At 36.2% G+C, this 16,507-nt stretch overlaps 1 protein-coding gene across 7 annotated transcripts in view; it reads left to right on the forward strand.

Moving 5' to 3' along the window:
• The window catches only part of MIOS (meiosis regulator for oocyte development), a 41,991-nt gene that overhangs the window by 22,573 nt on the left and 2,911 nt on the right, over positions 1-16,507 (forward strand). For 6 of the 7 annotated variants that reach the window (XM_057731000.1, XM_057730999.1, XM_057730994.1 and 3 more), the window contains 4 exons: positions 4,621-4,686; positions 5,987-6,145; positions 10,126-10,278; positions 11,733-11,937. In XM_057731000.1, the coding sequence (XP_057586983.1) occupies positions 4,621-4,686; positions 5,987-6,145; positions 10,126-10,278; positions 11,733-11,937 (583 nt within the window). The remainder of the gene's footprint in view (positions 1-4,620; positions 4,687-5,986; positions 6,146-10,125; positions 10,279-11,732; positions 11,938-16,507) is intronic. The other variant, XM_057731001.1, reaches the window with a different exon arrangement.

The raw sequence follows: 16,507 nt of genomic DNA on the forward strand, positions 1-16,507 counted from the left end.
CCATTCTTCTTCCAACTCACTTATTCGTTCTTCTGCCTCAGTTATTCTGCTGTTTATAGCATCTAGAGTATTTTTAATTTTGGTTATTTTGTTATCTATTACTGTTTGTTTGCTCTTTAATTCTTCTGAGTCCTTATTAACTGTTTCTTGTATTTTCTCTATTTTGTTATCAAGATTTTGTATCATCTTTACTATCATTACTCTGAATTCTTTTTCAGGCAATTTTCCTATTTCCTCTTCATTTATTTGGTCTTGTGTATTCTTACCATGTTCCTTTATCTGTGACATATTTTTTTGTTGTCTCATTTTCCCCCCACTTTGGATGGGTGGGATTGTGTTCCTGTCCCAATGCGTGTTTGTCCTGAGGTTTCAGGCACTGGAGTTTGTAGGCTGTTGAGTATAGCTGGGTCTTGATGTTGAGGTGAGGACCTCTGGGAGACCTCACTCTGTAGAATATTCCCTGGGAACTGGGTTTCCCTGTTAGTCCAATGTTTTGGACTCAGAGCTCCCACCTCAGGAGCTCAGGCCTGACCCTGGGCTTGTGAATCAAGATCCCACAAGCCGTGTGGAGCAGGAAAACTAAAAAAATTAAAAAAAGAAAAAAGAAAAAAAAAAAGTAGGAGAACAGCTGAAAAATAGCAAAATAAAAAATATGATAATAGGAAACTAATAGATGTGTTAGAAAAAATTAAAAAAAAAAAAAGGAGCAACAATTGGAAGGTAAAACAACTGCAATAGCCTAAGTGAGGATGTGGTAAGGAAAAAGGACAAGAAAAAAAAAAGCCAGAAAAGGACTTGGCTGTGGGGGCAGGGCTTAGACAAGGGCAGGGTCAGGGGAGGTTAGGCAATAGGCAGGGCCTATGCTTAGGAAAGGCCCTGGGGGTGGTGGGGAATGGGGCTTAGGCCCAATGACGCAGCTCGGCCCAGGAATGCCTCTGTTCCTGGGGGCAAAGGAGCAAGTCCAGATACCCAGTGGGCTCCTTGGGCCTGAGTTGGTAGGAGAAATGCTAGGCACCTCCCCTAGTCCTCCAGTCTCGGAAGGTCGCTCTGCCTTGGCTTCTCGTCTTCCTCAACCCCTCTCTCCTATTCCCCTAGGACCCTCACAGCTGCAGGGGGCACTGCAAGGCTGGAGACCAGATGCTGATGCCCAGCAGGCTTCCCAGGGCCAGCTGGGCTAGGGTAATGCCTGTGGCACTTCCTCAGATCTCCCAGCCTCATAGGGTCCCTGTTTGCCTCTCTTCCTCTCCCCCGCCCCCCACTCTCCTAGGTCCCAAGCAGCTGGAGTAGGTCCTGGAGTGTGAAAGACCAGGTCCGTGAGCCTAGCAGCCTTCCCAGAGCTAGTGGGCAGGGGAAATACCTTCTCCTCCTTCCTTGATCCTCCAATCCCAGAAGGTCCCCTCCCCTGTCTGCCTCTCCTCTTTTCCCCTGCTTTCCTTCTACACCCCTAGGACCAGTGAGATCTAGAGGGGCCCCTGGAGGACTGAAGACCAGGCCTGGGGGCGCAACAGGCCTCCCGGTGCCAGGTGGGTAGGGAGATTTCCCGCAGCGTCTCCCCTGATCCTCCGGTCCTGCAAGGTCCCCCCCACCGCTGTCTGCCTCTCTTCCTCTTCTCCTGTCCTCCCTCCCACCCATGCCTGTATGACCCACTCAGCTGGAGAGACCGAGGGACCAGACTTGGGAGCCTAGCAGACCCGCCAGGCCCAAGTGGTAGGGGAAAGGTCCTCCGCACCTCCCCTTATCCTCTGCTTCTGGAACATCCCATCACCTGTCTGCCTCTCTTCCTCTTCCCCTGCCATGCTCCAACATCCCCAGGACCAGTGCATCTGGGAGAGGACCCTGGAGAGTTGGAGACCAGGTCAGGGGGCCCAGCAGGCTTCCCGGGTCAGTGGGCAGCGGAAACGCGTTCCGTTCCTCCCCTGATCCTCTGATCCCAGAGGGTCCCTCCCCGCTTCTGCCTCTTCTTTTCCCCCCACCACTTCCCTCCTGTACTTCTAGGACCAACGGCCGGGAGGAGCCTTGGAAGAGGGAGCACCCGCCCAGAAGAAAATACCCAGCGGCGCCTCCCCTATTCTTCTGACCTGGAGAGATCCCGTCCCACCCCCACTGTCTGCCTCACCCCCCCGCCCCATCCCCCGCTCCCCCATGCCCCCAGGATCCTTGTGCTGGAGGGGGGCCCGGAGAGTGAAGGACCAGGCCTGGGAGCCCAGTCGGCCTCCCTGGCCAAGAGGGCAGGCAAACTGCCCTCTCGCCTCCCTGTCCCCCAATCTCAAAGCCCCCACCCCCTCCTGTTGGCCTCTCCACCTCCTCGCCCCTCCTTCCTCCTTCTCACACCCCCAGGACCCAGGCAGCCCGGAGGGCTTTTGGAGGGTGGAGGACCCCGCTGGGGAGCCCAGTAGGCTCCCAAGCTGGGGAGCTCAGCAGGCCTCCTGGCCTCCTGGGCAGGAGAAACCCAGTTGCGGTTTCGGATCTCCCCAGCCCCCAACCGTCCCTCCAGGCGGAAACCTCCCCCCTCACCCAACCACCCCCCAGGGATGCTGGTCCTGTCCGGCTTCCCCTTCCCCATCCCCCTTTCCCCTTCCCGGCTCCCCTGACTTCCCCCAGGTCCTACCCAGTTGTTCCGGGCTTCCTGTGGTCTGCTTTGGCCTCAGGTCCCCCCTGCCGGCCTCCGGCAACGTATCTATTTGTGGGGAGACGCGATCTCCGCGTCTTCCCACGTTGCCATCTTGACTCTACCCCCCCCCCCCCACTATTTGGTCTTTTCCTTGCTGTTTTCTATTTTTCTCTCCTGCTTTACGCACTTATGACCACATCACCAAAGAGGTTCTTCATTACAAAGTGGGGAAAGAAAGAAGGAAGTGAGCATTGCTTATCAGTTTTAGTTGTTGGGTTTTGAGCTTCACCTTAGTAGCACAGCTTTCTTGGCATTTGTCAGGCTTCTTTCTAGCACTGAGAAGAGCCTTCTAATGTGAAACGTATTTCTAATTTTTTTTTGCCATTGTAGCATTTACTATAAAGTACATATTGATAATTGATTTAAATGTCAGTTCCTAAGAATTAATAAAAACATGTATTTTGTTGAGAGATCTTAGTGAATATGTTAATAAATGTTAGTGTCCATTTTGACAGTTCTTTATGTATTTTGTTCATTACTTTTAACAAATTACTATTGAACTTTTCTAACCACTTCAAATTAATATCCAAGAGCATGTTGGGGCGTTTTTGTTTTGTTTTTATAATTATTACTGTTTTTTTGTTAAACAGAAGACTTTAAATGTTGCATCTTGAAGAAAAAAAATGATAGTTTTAGGAAGTGGTAGAGGATAATGAAGGCTAGAAAAAGAATTGGATTGTTCAGATTTTAAATTGATAGAGAAGTATATTGTCTAAATATTAAACGTCTGTATTTTCAATTAAGTGACCTGTTAAAAGTACCTTCTTTTCTTATACCTATGTAAGGGATATCATATCTTGACTAGGAAGTTTATATTGATATTTCCAAGCTGTTTCAAGAGTGTGTCTAATTATACTTTATATGTAAATAATGATAATTATCATTGTTCTTTTTAAAAAATTGTTACAGTAATCTAGTGAAAAGTTTTGAGTTGGGAAGTCAGAAGATAAAGGTCTGAGTCCTTGCTCTGCCAGTTACCTTAGCTGGTCAGTTAACTTTTTGAGGTTTTAGTTTATTCAGCCGTAAAATGGGACAGATAATATTTATAACTCTTTCCAGATTAAAATTGTAACACATGCAACATAGTCTAAGAGTTAAATCTAGTTTGTACCAAATATGTCCTCTCTTTAGGGCAGAATCATATTTTATAATTGAGAAAACACACTAAGGTATCAACTGAAGTGATTTTATCTTGAAAGGAGGAAAACTGTATTTCATAGAATGACTAATGGAAATAGGATCTTTTATTCACCCTTAAACTATTTTTTACTTATCACAAAATTAATTGTACCTTTCTATGTTTATAGTAAACACTTTTCAAAATAGTGGTTTATATTATTGCCAAGTATACAAAAAATTTAAGAATTTATCATAATACCTCTTATTTTGCCACAAACCACCTATATGAGTATTTTACTATAGCCACAAAAGTGTGTCTATTTACTTACAAGGTATGTTTTAAAACTTTGTGTTTAGAAACATGTATTGATATTCTTTCTGAATCCTGTGCTGGTATATTTACTGCTAATTCATAGATTTTCTGGACTTGTTGATTAACTTAGAAGCCAAGGAAAGATTTCCTGTTTTCACCAAAATTAATTTCTATGATGAAAGGATTACATGGCAACTTAAATTTAATAAACTGTACACCATTGCTTCTGTTTTATGTTAAAGTTATGTAAGACTGACCTGGGATTTTTTTAAACTAAATTGGTCAGTTTAAGAGGTAAATCTTTACTTTGCAAGGACAATAACTTTAGCACTGAATTTCCTGGGAGTTACATTAAGAAGAGCATCTTTGGTGAACAATGGCTCTGCCAGTATATACACAATAACTTATTAATACATCTGAAAATCAAATTCTATATTAGGTATAAAATACCTGGACTGCAAAAGTTTAAAACTCATAGCACCTGAAAGTAACTCCTTGCTTTTTGTCATCTTTTCAGTATGAAAACAAAGTTGCTGTACGTGACAGAGTGGCATTTGCTTGTAAATTCCTTGGTGATAGTCAGGTAAGAACTGATTTAATTCCATTTTAAAGTGATTAATATTTACTGTTATTGGATTAAGAAACTAATCTTTATGTATAAATGCGTATCTGTACATATTGAGATTTTTTAAACATGTATCATACCTAAATTTACTTGTTTAAGAATGCTGACTTAACAAGGACCTACTGTACAGCACAGAGAACTATACTTAATATTTTATAATAATCTATAAGGGAAAAGAATCTGCAAAAGAATATATATATGTGTGTATAGCTATCTATCTAAAACAGAATCACTTTGCTGTACACCTGAAACTAAAAACATTGTAAACGAACTATACTTCAATTTAAAAAAAAAAAAAACGCCGACTTAATATTTTAGTTTATTTCTGCTGTGGTGAATGAGATTAGTCAGTAGATAAAGATGTTAAACTCACCTCTTAGCATTGCCATCAAAGCGTTCCTTCATTTTCTAATATAATAAACAGGTAGTACATGAATATGCTATGTAGGTAGTGAGAAATGCACATAAACAACTAGTAATATAATGTGCTGAGTACTACAATAATGAGAGTGCTGGGGGAACGTAAAGCAATCTTGGCTAGAGTTTGGGATAGGATAAAGTCAGGGAAGAAAATGGTTTGTTTTTGTGTTTGTTTAGGATAAAATTGTGAAGGACCCACAAGTTTTATTGGATCAAAATGCCAGAAGAGATTTACAAGTTTTTTTTTTTTTTAATTGTATTGAAGTATTGTTGTTCTACAGGGTTGTGTTAATTTCTGCTATACAGTGAAGTGACTCAGTTATACCTGTACATATTCTTTTTCAGATTCTTTCCCATTATAGTTTATTACAAGATATTGAATATAGTTCCCTGTGCTATACAGTAGGACCTTGTTGTTTATCCATCCTATATATAATACAAGAAATAGTTATTGTTGGTAATCTTGAAGTTCCCTTCCAACTCAGATTCCATGACTCTGTTACATCCTACTATATAATAGACATCAAGAACTTTGCAAAATAATGACAGTTCTTTTTAAATTTAAAATAGTAAACTCTCTGTGGATCTTTTACAGAACAATTATCAAAACCTAGTAAATACCTTGCCTTTTAAAAAAAATATTTTAAATGATCATGGATGCTATATTGTAATTTATAATAGATGCAGACTTCTTAGAAATCACATATCTAGGTTTTTACAAGGGCTTTTGTTTTTAAAATGTTTTCCATTAAGAGTAAAATGTTCCAAATGTAGAATTTATGGAGCAGAAAATATAGTCAAATGGATCGCTTTAGAAAAATCACTTTGAATTTTCCAGCTAAATAGATACATCGAAAAGTTGACCAATGAAATGATAGAGGCTGGAAATTTGGAAGGAATACTGCTTACAGGCCTTACTAAAGATGGAGTGGACTTAATGGAGAGTTATGTTGACAGAACTGGAGATGTCCAAACAGCAAGTTATTGCATGTTACAGGTTAGTGCAGCATGCCGGCAGCAGTTTTTTAAGGAGGAAGAAAACATGCCTAGCCTTCTGTATTCTCTTCCCTCACTGAGTAGGTATACCCCGTTGCTTGCTGAGGATCTTTAGAAGACATCTAGCTTTAATTACTTGATCTACAGAGGACTTCTGTGTTATCTTAGTCCCCAAGCCTCCTGCATTGGGTTATCTAGTTTTTCCTTTCATTTTGGGAAGTGTCAGTCTTGAATTTATGTAAAGCTCAAATGGAGCAGAGACGCCTCTCTCTGATTTCTCCAGTTGTTGACAAAACAACACCTTCTACAAAAAGATTGCCTTTCCCTGATCTGAATTACTGTACATCTTTCTTGAAGTACAGAAGGCCAGTTATACACAGCTGTCTTAATTCTCATTATTCCCTTTTATTATCTCATTTCCTCATTTATTAAATGGGCATGATTTGGGGTAATCGTTCATCTGTTTTCTCTAGTTTTTACTGTCTAGTGGTTAAAAATAGATTCCTAGTGACGATTCTCTACTACTTTGTTTTGTTGGAAATATGGTGACATTTTAGAGCATTTTCCTAAGATTTCCTGTGGGCCTCTCCCCCCAGTCTTATCCTTTCTTGGTGTTTTCTTTCCTGTCCTCATCCTTTTATACAGTGTGCTAGCATGCTGTGTACTGGGTAAACAAAGTAAAATGCCCCCTCCCCCCACCCTCCCTTCTTATGAACAAATGTAGATAATTGATCGTCCCACAAACCACAATGTAAACTTACCCTAAGGTATCAGGCCACTGCCCATGGAAGAAAAAGTGTCCTTCTATAGCGTAAGGTATGATTGTTTTCTTACTGAAAAGAGTTTACATCTCTTAAATCAAGCTATAGATATATGGCTATGGAATGCAAATGGTCGGTAACCTCTTAAAAAGGTGTATAAAATACATTTAAAATGCAGTGTATAATTGGATCTTGCTTTAAAAAGATCTAGTCTGATAATCAGCTGCCTTTTAATCGAGAAGTTCTTTACATTTATATGGTCAAGATTTAGTCTACCATCTTACTATTTGTTTTCTCTTTTGTTTTTCCTTCTTCCTTTTGTTTTCCTGTTCCTTTCCTGCCTTTTGGGCTAACTGAATATTTTAGTATTTCACTTTATTTCATCTATTGGCTTTTTAGCTGCACACCTTTTCATTATCTTCTTCTGAGTAGTTACTCTAGGTCTAACAATATGCATCCTTAACTCATCAGTCAAGATTTTACCTCCTCATACTTTACATTTCACACCTGATACGTCATACTTGCTACTTCACCTTTCTCTTTGTTACCTCACACCTGACACTTTCCGCTTTTTGCTTCATATTTCATGTTTCAAAATGTTACAAGTGTAATTTCTGTTTACAGATCCCCTTCCGCTGTCCTCTTGCCTTGTATTTTGTTTCTACATGCATTATAAATTCCAACTTATAGTGTTATTATTTTTGCTTTGAATCGTCAGTTGTCTTTTATGTAAATTATGCAAAGAATGAAAGCATGGGCTTTTCTATTTATTTACTTATTTACCATGCCTGGTACTGTTTATTCCTTACCAGAGACTGAAATTTCATCTCATATCATTTCCCTTTGGTCTTTCTCTTTAGCATTTCTTTTAGTTCAGATTTACTGGTGACAGAGTCTCTCAGCTTAATTTTAATTGAAAATGTCTATTTCACTTGTTTTCTTTCAGCACTTTAAAGATGTGGTTTCACAGTGTTCTGGCCTCCATTGTTTCTGATGAGAAGTCAGATATTATTATCCTTGTTTTGCCTATGTAATGCTTCATTTTTCCTTGGGCTGCTTTTAAGATTTTCTTTTTGATTTTTCTCAGTTTAACTCGTGATGACTAGTTGTGGTTCTTTTTATCCTGCTTGTGATTCACTGAGGTTCTTGGATCTGTAAGTCAATCTTTTTCTTTAGATTTGGGAAGTTTTCAGGCATTGTTTCTTTAATTTTTTTTTTTATTCTCTTACTCTTCTTGGACTATTACTACACATATATTAAGCCATTTGATATCGTCCCACAGATATCTGAGTCTCTGTTCATTTTCCTTTCATCTTTTTTCCTCTATTCTTCAAATTGGATAAATTCTATTGATTTGTTAATTGTCTATTCTGTCACCTTCTATCTGATGTTAGATTTTTCACGGAATTCTTAATTTCAGTTATTATACTTTTTAGTTCTAGACTTAATTTTTTTTATAGTTTACATTTTTCAGTTCAGAGCCCTGTTTAGTAATTAAAACACTGTTTTCCTCTAAGTCTGAGTACGTCTAATAGCTGCATTGAGGTCTTTACTTACTCTTACATAAGGACTATTTAAGGTTTAGTTCTATTGACTGCCTTTTTTCCTTTACTTTGAACCACATTTACCTGTTTCTTTATATGTCTAGTGATTTTTTAATTGAATACTGGACGTTGTTTGCAGTATATTATAGAGATCTGGGTTCTTTTCCATTTTTTCTGAAGAATGTTGGTTCATGCTTTTGAAAGTCCAGTTACTTGCTCATCACTTTGGTCTTACATTTTGTTACTATGGAAAACCCATGGTATTTCCCAAACCCTTCTTCTTTGGTCAGACTTAGTCTCTGAACTGTTTTCTCTTCAGACTTTTTCAGAACTTGATTTTAAGTTTTATTGGAGCGGTTCTAGAGAAGACTTACCAAATATGAATTGACCAGATTCTTTCTTAGTTTATCCTTACTGCCATGGAAGGAGAAAGAGTGGGGTATGAAGATTTCTGATTTTTCTGTGGATTTTCTTTTTAAATTAGGGATTGTATTATACTTTAGAACTTAGTTCTGGCTAATTGGTCATAATTAGGACTACAGTAGGTATTTATTTTTTTAAGAAATGAAATTGTCAGCTATGAGTTTTTCACATGTTCTTTTAGCTAAATTTAACTCTGGTAATTGAAATAAATAATTACTAGGTGAAAGATATGCTTCTTCTATTTTGATGGAATGTCCAAAGGTAGATTATCTTTATTAGCAGTTAATAGGTTTCTTCCCCTTTTCCATAAGATGCATGCTAAGTTCCCTCTGACATTTTACTTTTCTCTGTGGCCCCCAAAACAGAACTGGGAAAACTTGGCTTTAATGTCCATTGCATCATTGGAGGTAGAGGCTTTCTCTAGTTTCTTCATCATGTGAAGATAAGGATGATATTCCGGACAAAGCTAAAAGCATTCTATGAAAACTCCAAGCATAGGTGAAATGTGGAATGTTCTAGCTGCCAGGGAAAATACAGCTTTAGGAAAAGTCTTTCTGGCAAGAAATTGAAGTTCTTAATGAGAAGGAATCTAAAGTAAATTTAAGGAAATTTTCACTGTGGCCTAGGGGCAGAAGAACTAAACATTTTTGGTTCATTTTTGGTTTCTTTTTCTTTCTGTCTTTCTCTCTTTCTTTCTTTTTTAACTTTTAAGGTGATAGATATATGTTTTAATTGATGGCCAGGGAGAGACTAGGCAGTTTTAACTTTCAGATAAATAGGTGTACAAAAATAGTACCTTAATTCACAATACATTGCTAGATATGAAGGAGCAGGCTCAATATTATTTTAAATATGACTGAGCAATTTTGGTGTGTATTTGGATGAGATAGTAAATATATTTGTGAACCTAGAGGTTTTAATTGTTGGGACAAAAAGTATTTGTATCGTTTTTTTTACTGCATTCAACCAAGGTGAATTGATTGCTCTTAGCTCTTTGAACTTAAATGAGAGACACGGAGTTACACTTCCTTGGCCAGGTATAATGGGATATACAGTGCATATTTATGTCATTGGTAGAGGACAGCTTAAAGTAAATTAATGGAGCTTCCATCAGTTATTTTCTCTCTATCCTCATTAGGAGCCAACTTTTGCCAAGAAGGAGCTCTGTTTCTTCCCATGTGACTCATACTCACATGTTGCTTAGAATCTTCCACCACTTTAAAAAACTGAAATAATTCATGTGTTCTTTTTAGGGTTCTCCTTTAGATGTTCTTAAAGATGAAAGAGTTCAGTACTGGATTGAGAATTACAGAAATTTATTAGATGCCTGGAGGTTTTGGCACAAACGAGCTGAATTTGATATTCACAGGAGTAAGTTGGATCCCAGTTCTAAGCCTTTAGCACAAGTAAGTACATTGTTTTGGAGAGAATCAAATTGTAACATGTACCTAATAGCCCAGCCAAAAAAGGAAAGAAGTGTTCACAACATATTATATAGGGTAAATTGAGGGTTCAATTTAATAAATTGTTATTAATAAACTCATTCTTTTGCTTATGTTGAGTTCCCATCGATGTCTTTGCTTATCCCAGGCTGCACTTTGTCCTTAATCTTCCTGTTTTTTTTTTGATCCTGCCACGTCTTAACAATCATCTCAGTAACTTGAGCTTTAGTCTGATATAGAGCAAACCACAGCAGGCCTCAAGGATCTTAGGTAAACCTAAATCAGTCCTAGGGCTGTCTGAGGTTTTCTGGTATATTCCAAGCCCTTTCAGAATCTAAACTACTATAAGTTCTTACACATTCCACTTACATATTGAGTTTTTCTGCACTATTATATATAATAAGGTAGAAGTTGTTTCTTTAACATACACATATATCTGTATGTCTAATTACACATGGATTTTTTTTTTCTTTTAGCAATAATTTAAAAACCATGAGATCGACACTGTATGTAAAATAAACAACAAGGATTTACTGTATAGCATGGGGAATATATTCACTATCTTGTTATAACCTGTAAGAGAAAAGAATCTGAAAAAGAATATATATATAACTGAATAACTTTGTCGTACACCTGAAACAAACACAATATTGTAAATCAGCTGTACTTCAATTTAAAAAAAGCAACATGAGATCAGTTGTTACCTAAAGCACTTGACATGAGGTCACTGTATCCGAGTTCAGGCATTCAATATCAGGTATATCCTCGATGTGAGCACTGGATGGTGCTGTTTTCTTATTTTAGAAAGTTGAGAAATTACTGTTTGTATTAAAACAACCTGGGTATTAATAAAATAGCATTACATGATAGTATTTGTTACTAATCTATAAGTGTTTCAGAGTCTAGGAGTGTAATATAAAGGTGTACTGAACTGTTTATGTTGTTATTATTCTAAAAAGTTTTAGCTATTTACTCTTATAGGATCCTTAACTCATTTTTATCTTAGGAAGTGAGTGTTGTCGTTACAAGAAAATTTTGTTTAGGAGATTATATCATTGAACTTTGTATTAAAAGTCATATTGGGATATTTTGTAACGTCCCAGTGTGAACTCTAAAGTCCTTGTTATTTCTAAAATTTGGAATCTGTTGCTTCTGAGTTTTTCTGCAGATAACAGTGATATTAGGGAGAATATAACTAAACAAAGGTAACAGAGGAGGAGTATTCAAATAATGTAACTTAACTGCTAAGTAGAGGTCTTAAATGAGAGCTAATCAACTTAGCAGATAAATTATTTTATAATAGACAAAAAACTTTAAAAATTATCAGTAATTTGTTAAGATCAAACTTTGATTATTTTAAATTTATTTTATTCATGAAGTTTGTATTATATTTATTTCTCCTTTCATTTGTTTTATAGGTGTTTGTGAGTTGCAATTTTTGTGGAAAGTCTATCTCCTACAGCTGTTCAACTGTGCCCCATCAGGGCAGAGGTTTTAGTCAGTATGGTGTCAGTGGCTCACCAACGAAATCTAAAGTCACAAGTTGCCCTGGCTGTCGAAAACCCCTTCCTCGATGTGCACTTTGTCTCATTAATATGGGAACACCTGTTTCTAGTTGTCCTGGTATGACATAATTCTACAGTATACTTTTTTTGAGCTGAAATTGTTTCTACGTAATTGACTTAATGTTGTAAAGAAAAGACATACCCACTTGAATTTATACTGTTTCTAGGAGCAAGCCACTTTGCTGGCTTGAAGGTTTTTGTGTTCTTTATAATTTATAAAATCTGTACATTAAAAGTAGAATCTATATCCATGATATCTCAGGTAATCTCACAAATGCTTGCCAATTTAAAGTTTGTGAGAAGGGTGTAAATATTAAATAATCTTATACCATTTTCTTATCACTTTTCCTAAGAGGAGCTCCCTCAAATTTTATGTTTAAAAGTCACTGTGGCCTCATCTAGTAACAAATACCTTGTGTGCATAAAGAACTTTTGATAGTCTCAAAGCACTTTGACATTTTCTCTTATTTCACCTTCAAAATCTACCTGTGAAAATACATAAAGTATTAACCTAGAAGTCAGATCCCTTTATTTCTGAGTTTTCGTGTTGCTTCTGCTATATTTGTCAGCTACCTATATATACTTTTTTAATGGTTAGGAATATTAGCATTATTGTTTACTGCTTAAACATATAGAGAAAAATTTTGAGAACAGTAGATAATTGAATATAATGTACCTAGTGGCTAGAAATATTTCAGCTATTTATGTAACTTGAAAATGATACTATAGCAAAAAAATTTAATTAAAAACATTTGAATATCTGGCATATTGGTAAATGAATAAGGAAAAAGAACTGAGTATGGTATCAGAATACTTTAGTTCTGGCTCTGTGACATTTAGTTTGTGACATTGAGAGTCACTTTAACCCTCTTACATATGAAATGTTGGACTGGAAGAGGCCTTCTAGTTATGAAATTTTGTAATTCTGTTCTACAGCTGGTTCTTGTAAATAGTCTGTTTTATTGTTACATTAACACCTGTGAAAGAGATTTGCAGGATTAAGTTATTTTTCTGTCTAGGTGCCTTTTTTTTAAACAAATCCAATATGTAATGTTTTCAAATGCACATGTTAGTTTTGGCTTAAGCTTTAATCAAGGATTTTCATTTTTTACATTGCATGTTGATCACTTTTTTTATGTCCTTGATACTAATAAATAGAAAATAACAATTTAGAATAAAAATCTATTACAAGAAAGAACAAGGAGGCAAAATATAATGTAAATAAGTTCTGTGTAAACTGAGATACATAGAAATAGTTTAACTTAATACGTCTTTTTGACCATAAGCCTCAGGAAACTGTAATGGCTAGAGTGCTGTTCCTTTTTGCTAGATATTAGCTTTTCAGTTTTTTCTATTTTTGAAATAAGTAAGAAAAGATAAAAATTTTCTAGAATTTGAAGAAAATTAAATCATAAAACATTTTAAGCTCTCTGTTATAAAGGCTATTAATTAAATAAATATTCAACACCCAGGTTTATCAAGTGTTAACATTTTCTCATATTTGCTTCAAAATTTTTTTCTAAATTTGCTTCAGAAATAATTTCTTTATATAGGTTTGAGTACTTGTTTAATGTACTGAGTTAAGGCTGATGTGCTAGGGTGACTCAGATCCTCGTGGAGCTTATGGTGTATAATGAGCATGGATAGCTAACATAAAATAAGAAATTATATGTTCTAGAAAATAAATACTAGTCCAGAATCTTTTATCTATCATTCTAAAATCTCTATAAAGATCTGAAAAGCCAAAGTTTGGGGTTGTTCTTTTTTTTTTTTTTTAATGAATTTATAATAATTTCATTTGGCAAAAGAAAAAAAATCTGTTCAGAATTGATATGACATTATTAAAGTTTTTATTTTTCTTGTTTATATGTTTCACTGCAGAAATACTAATGTGTTTAATTACAGGATGCTGCCTTAGACTTTTCTTGGAGATGTTATATAATATTTGCTCATTATTTTCTTAACATCCTACAATATTCCAAATTCTGAAATACATTTAGCTTTCTGAGGTTAATAAGGGATAGTATGTAAAGAAAATGTTAGGAATTTTGAGAGTAACATTGCTTCTATCTGAAGGATATCTGGAAAACTTCAAAAAAGATGCCATTTAAGCTGTTCCTCTAAAGTTTGATAGATTTAAACATGTGAAGATTTTAGGGAAGCCTGTCCAGGTTGTAGATAAAGAGTACAAAGCATGAATTAGGGAAAAGAGATTAGTGAAGATAAATACAGAGAGCCTATGGAAATTACTAAATGCGTCAGTGTGACAGAGCCTAGGAAACGGTGTAGGAAAATTAGGGGAGCCTGAATCTGACCTCTAAAGGCATTACTGAGCTGAGTTAATTACAAAGTCATAAGCATTTTCTTTTTTTATTCTGTAAAATCAGAGGAATCTGAATTCCAAAATAAAATAGGACCCCATAGAAATCAAATGTTGGCTCATGGCAGTTTAAAGATTCAGGTATACAAACCTCCATGTTGCTTTGCTTGCAGTTAGAGAGGGCATCCATCCATCATGCTTCGTGATCCAAATGGCCAGAATTTCCATAAGCATATTTAACTGAGGGTTGCACATTTTTACAGTCAATTGTGTTTTGAAGATAGGAACTCTGTGAAACTCTCTCATTGAGTTTATAATTATAAATGTTTAGTTAATAATGTTTATAAATTATAAACAGTACTATTTAGCATTAAAAATTATAAACATTATTCAACAGTATTTATTTAGTAGCTATTTTTCTAAGCACTGGGAATGTTACAGTTAACAAAACAGACAAAAATCCCTGCCCTTATAGAGCTTAACTTCTAGGTATGATACGTTTTTAAAAGTTAGATTATATATTAGTTTCTTTCTTACTCTTTATTATATTATTGTTTTTGTTGTTAGTGCCTAAGTGAAACTCTGGTTACCCTCAACTATTCCATAGCACTTTTCATAATTCACTATAAATTTTTAAATTTAAAAGCTATCTGATCTTAAAAAGCCTTCTCACATGGCAGTGAGGTAGAGCTGTTATTTTCAGCTTCATCAGAAACACAAGGATTAATCTGTTCTGGATTCAGTCTGTTTTCTCTAGGTATTAGAAGTTACAAAAACAAAGTGAAAATCGCTAATTAGAGCTATACATAAAGGTATAAAATACCTTATCTTTAAAAGGTCTACATTTTCTCTTTCCTCTTTTCATCTTTCATTATTAATTGTTTTTGTGAAGCTTTTAGGAAGAATTTCAGTGTGTGTACCTCTTGAATCGTTGAACCACCTTCACATCCTTTCATCTCCATACTGTTAGCAAAAAGAGATGGATATTTTAAAAAACTGTTTGCAAGACTATCCCAGTGGTCATTAAAGTGTGACCAGCAATGGGCCCAGGTGAAATTTTGAGCATAGCATTATGTCTTAATAGGTACACAATTGCTTAATTAAACTTAATATTTTTACTTACTCATTTTTCTGTTCTTGTCTCTTATGGTATATGATCTTAAAATAATTTGATTTACTGTTTTAGAAGAAAATAAAACATTAAGGTGGCCAAAATTAATAGAATGAGCATTTTTCAAGTACTAAAAGATACATAAATATGTGTATGTAGATGTACATGTATAAATTGTACATGTGTAGCAACACATTTTTCTTCAATTTTTTGTGAATAACACAAATGTATTGGAATATATACATCATGTACTGTGATAAATCAGTCATCAGTGAGTCTCCTGCCCTGCTTAAGATGGCATTGTCTTTATTAGTGCCTTGAATTGTTTCTCCCTACTTTGTCCCACCTCTTTGGGCTCCTCCTCAGGATCATTACTGTCCTAAATTGTGTGTTAATTTAGTCTGTTGCTTGTCTGTTTGGTTTTTTTTTAAATAACTTTATTTATTTATTTATTTATTTATTGGCTGTGTTGGGTTTTTGTTGCTGTGCACAGGCTTTCTTTAGTTGCAGTGAGTGGGGGCTACTCTTTGTTGCATTGCTTGGCCTTCTCATTGCAGTGGCTTCTCTTGTTGTGGAGCATAGGCTCAGAGCATTCAGGCTTCAGTAGTTGTGGCTCATGGGCTCTAGAGCACAGTCTCAGTTGGTGTGGGTCACAGGCTTAGTTGCTCTGCGGCATGTGGGATCTTCCCAGACCAGGGATCGAACCCTTGTCCCCTTGCATTGGCAGGTGGATTCTTAACCACTGTGCCACCAGGAAAGACCCTGTATAGTTTTATTACACGTTTACTGTTGTCTGTGTTTTAAATTCTATATAAATGAATCATAGAGCTTATACCCTTTGATTTGCCTTTTTAGCTCAACATTGGAGTTGGGGTTTTTTTTTTTTTAGTTTCAATTATGCTGATTAATGTAGTTGTTTACTCCTTTTTTATTACTACTTGTGTTCCACTTATGACTACAACACAAATTTTTCTGTTCTACTATTGATGGACACTTGGTTGTTTCCAGATTTTTACTATTAATATTATGAACAATGCTCCTATGAACATTCCTGCATATGTCTCCATTTACCATGCACAAAAGTTTCTCTAGTGCATTTTCCTAGAATTAGAATTGCTAAATCATACTGTTTGCTAATATTTTACTTCGGATTTTATGTCTGTTCAGGAGGGAGATTGGCCTATAATCTTCTTTCTC

This window comes from Hippopotamus amphibius, chromosome 4, assembly GCF_030028045.1.
Source record: "Hippopotamus amphibius kiboko isolate mHipAmp2 chromosome 4, mHipAmp2.hap2, whole genome shotgun sequence".
NCBI classification, from domain to species: Eukaryota; Metazoa; Chordata; class Mammalia; order Artiodactyla; family Hippopotamidae; genus Hippopotamus; species Hippopotamus amphibius.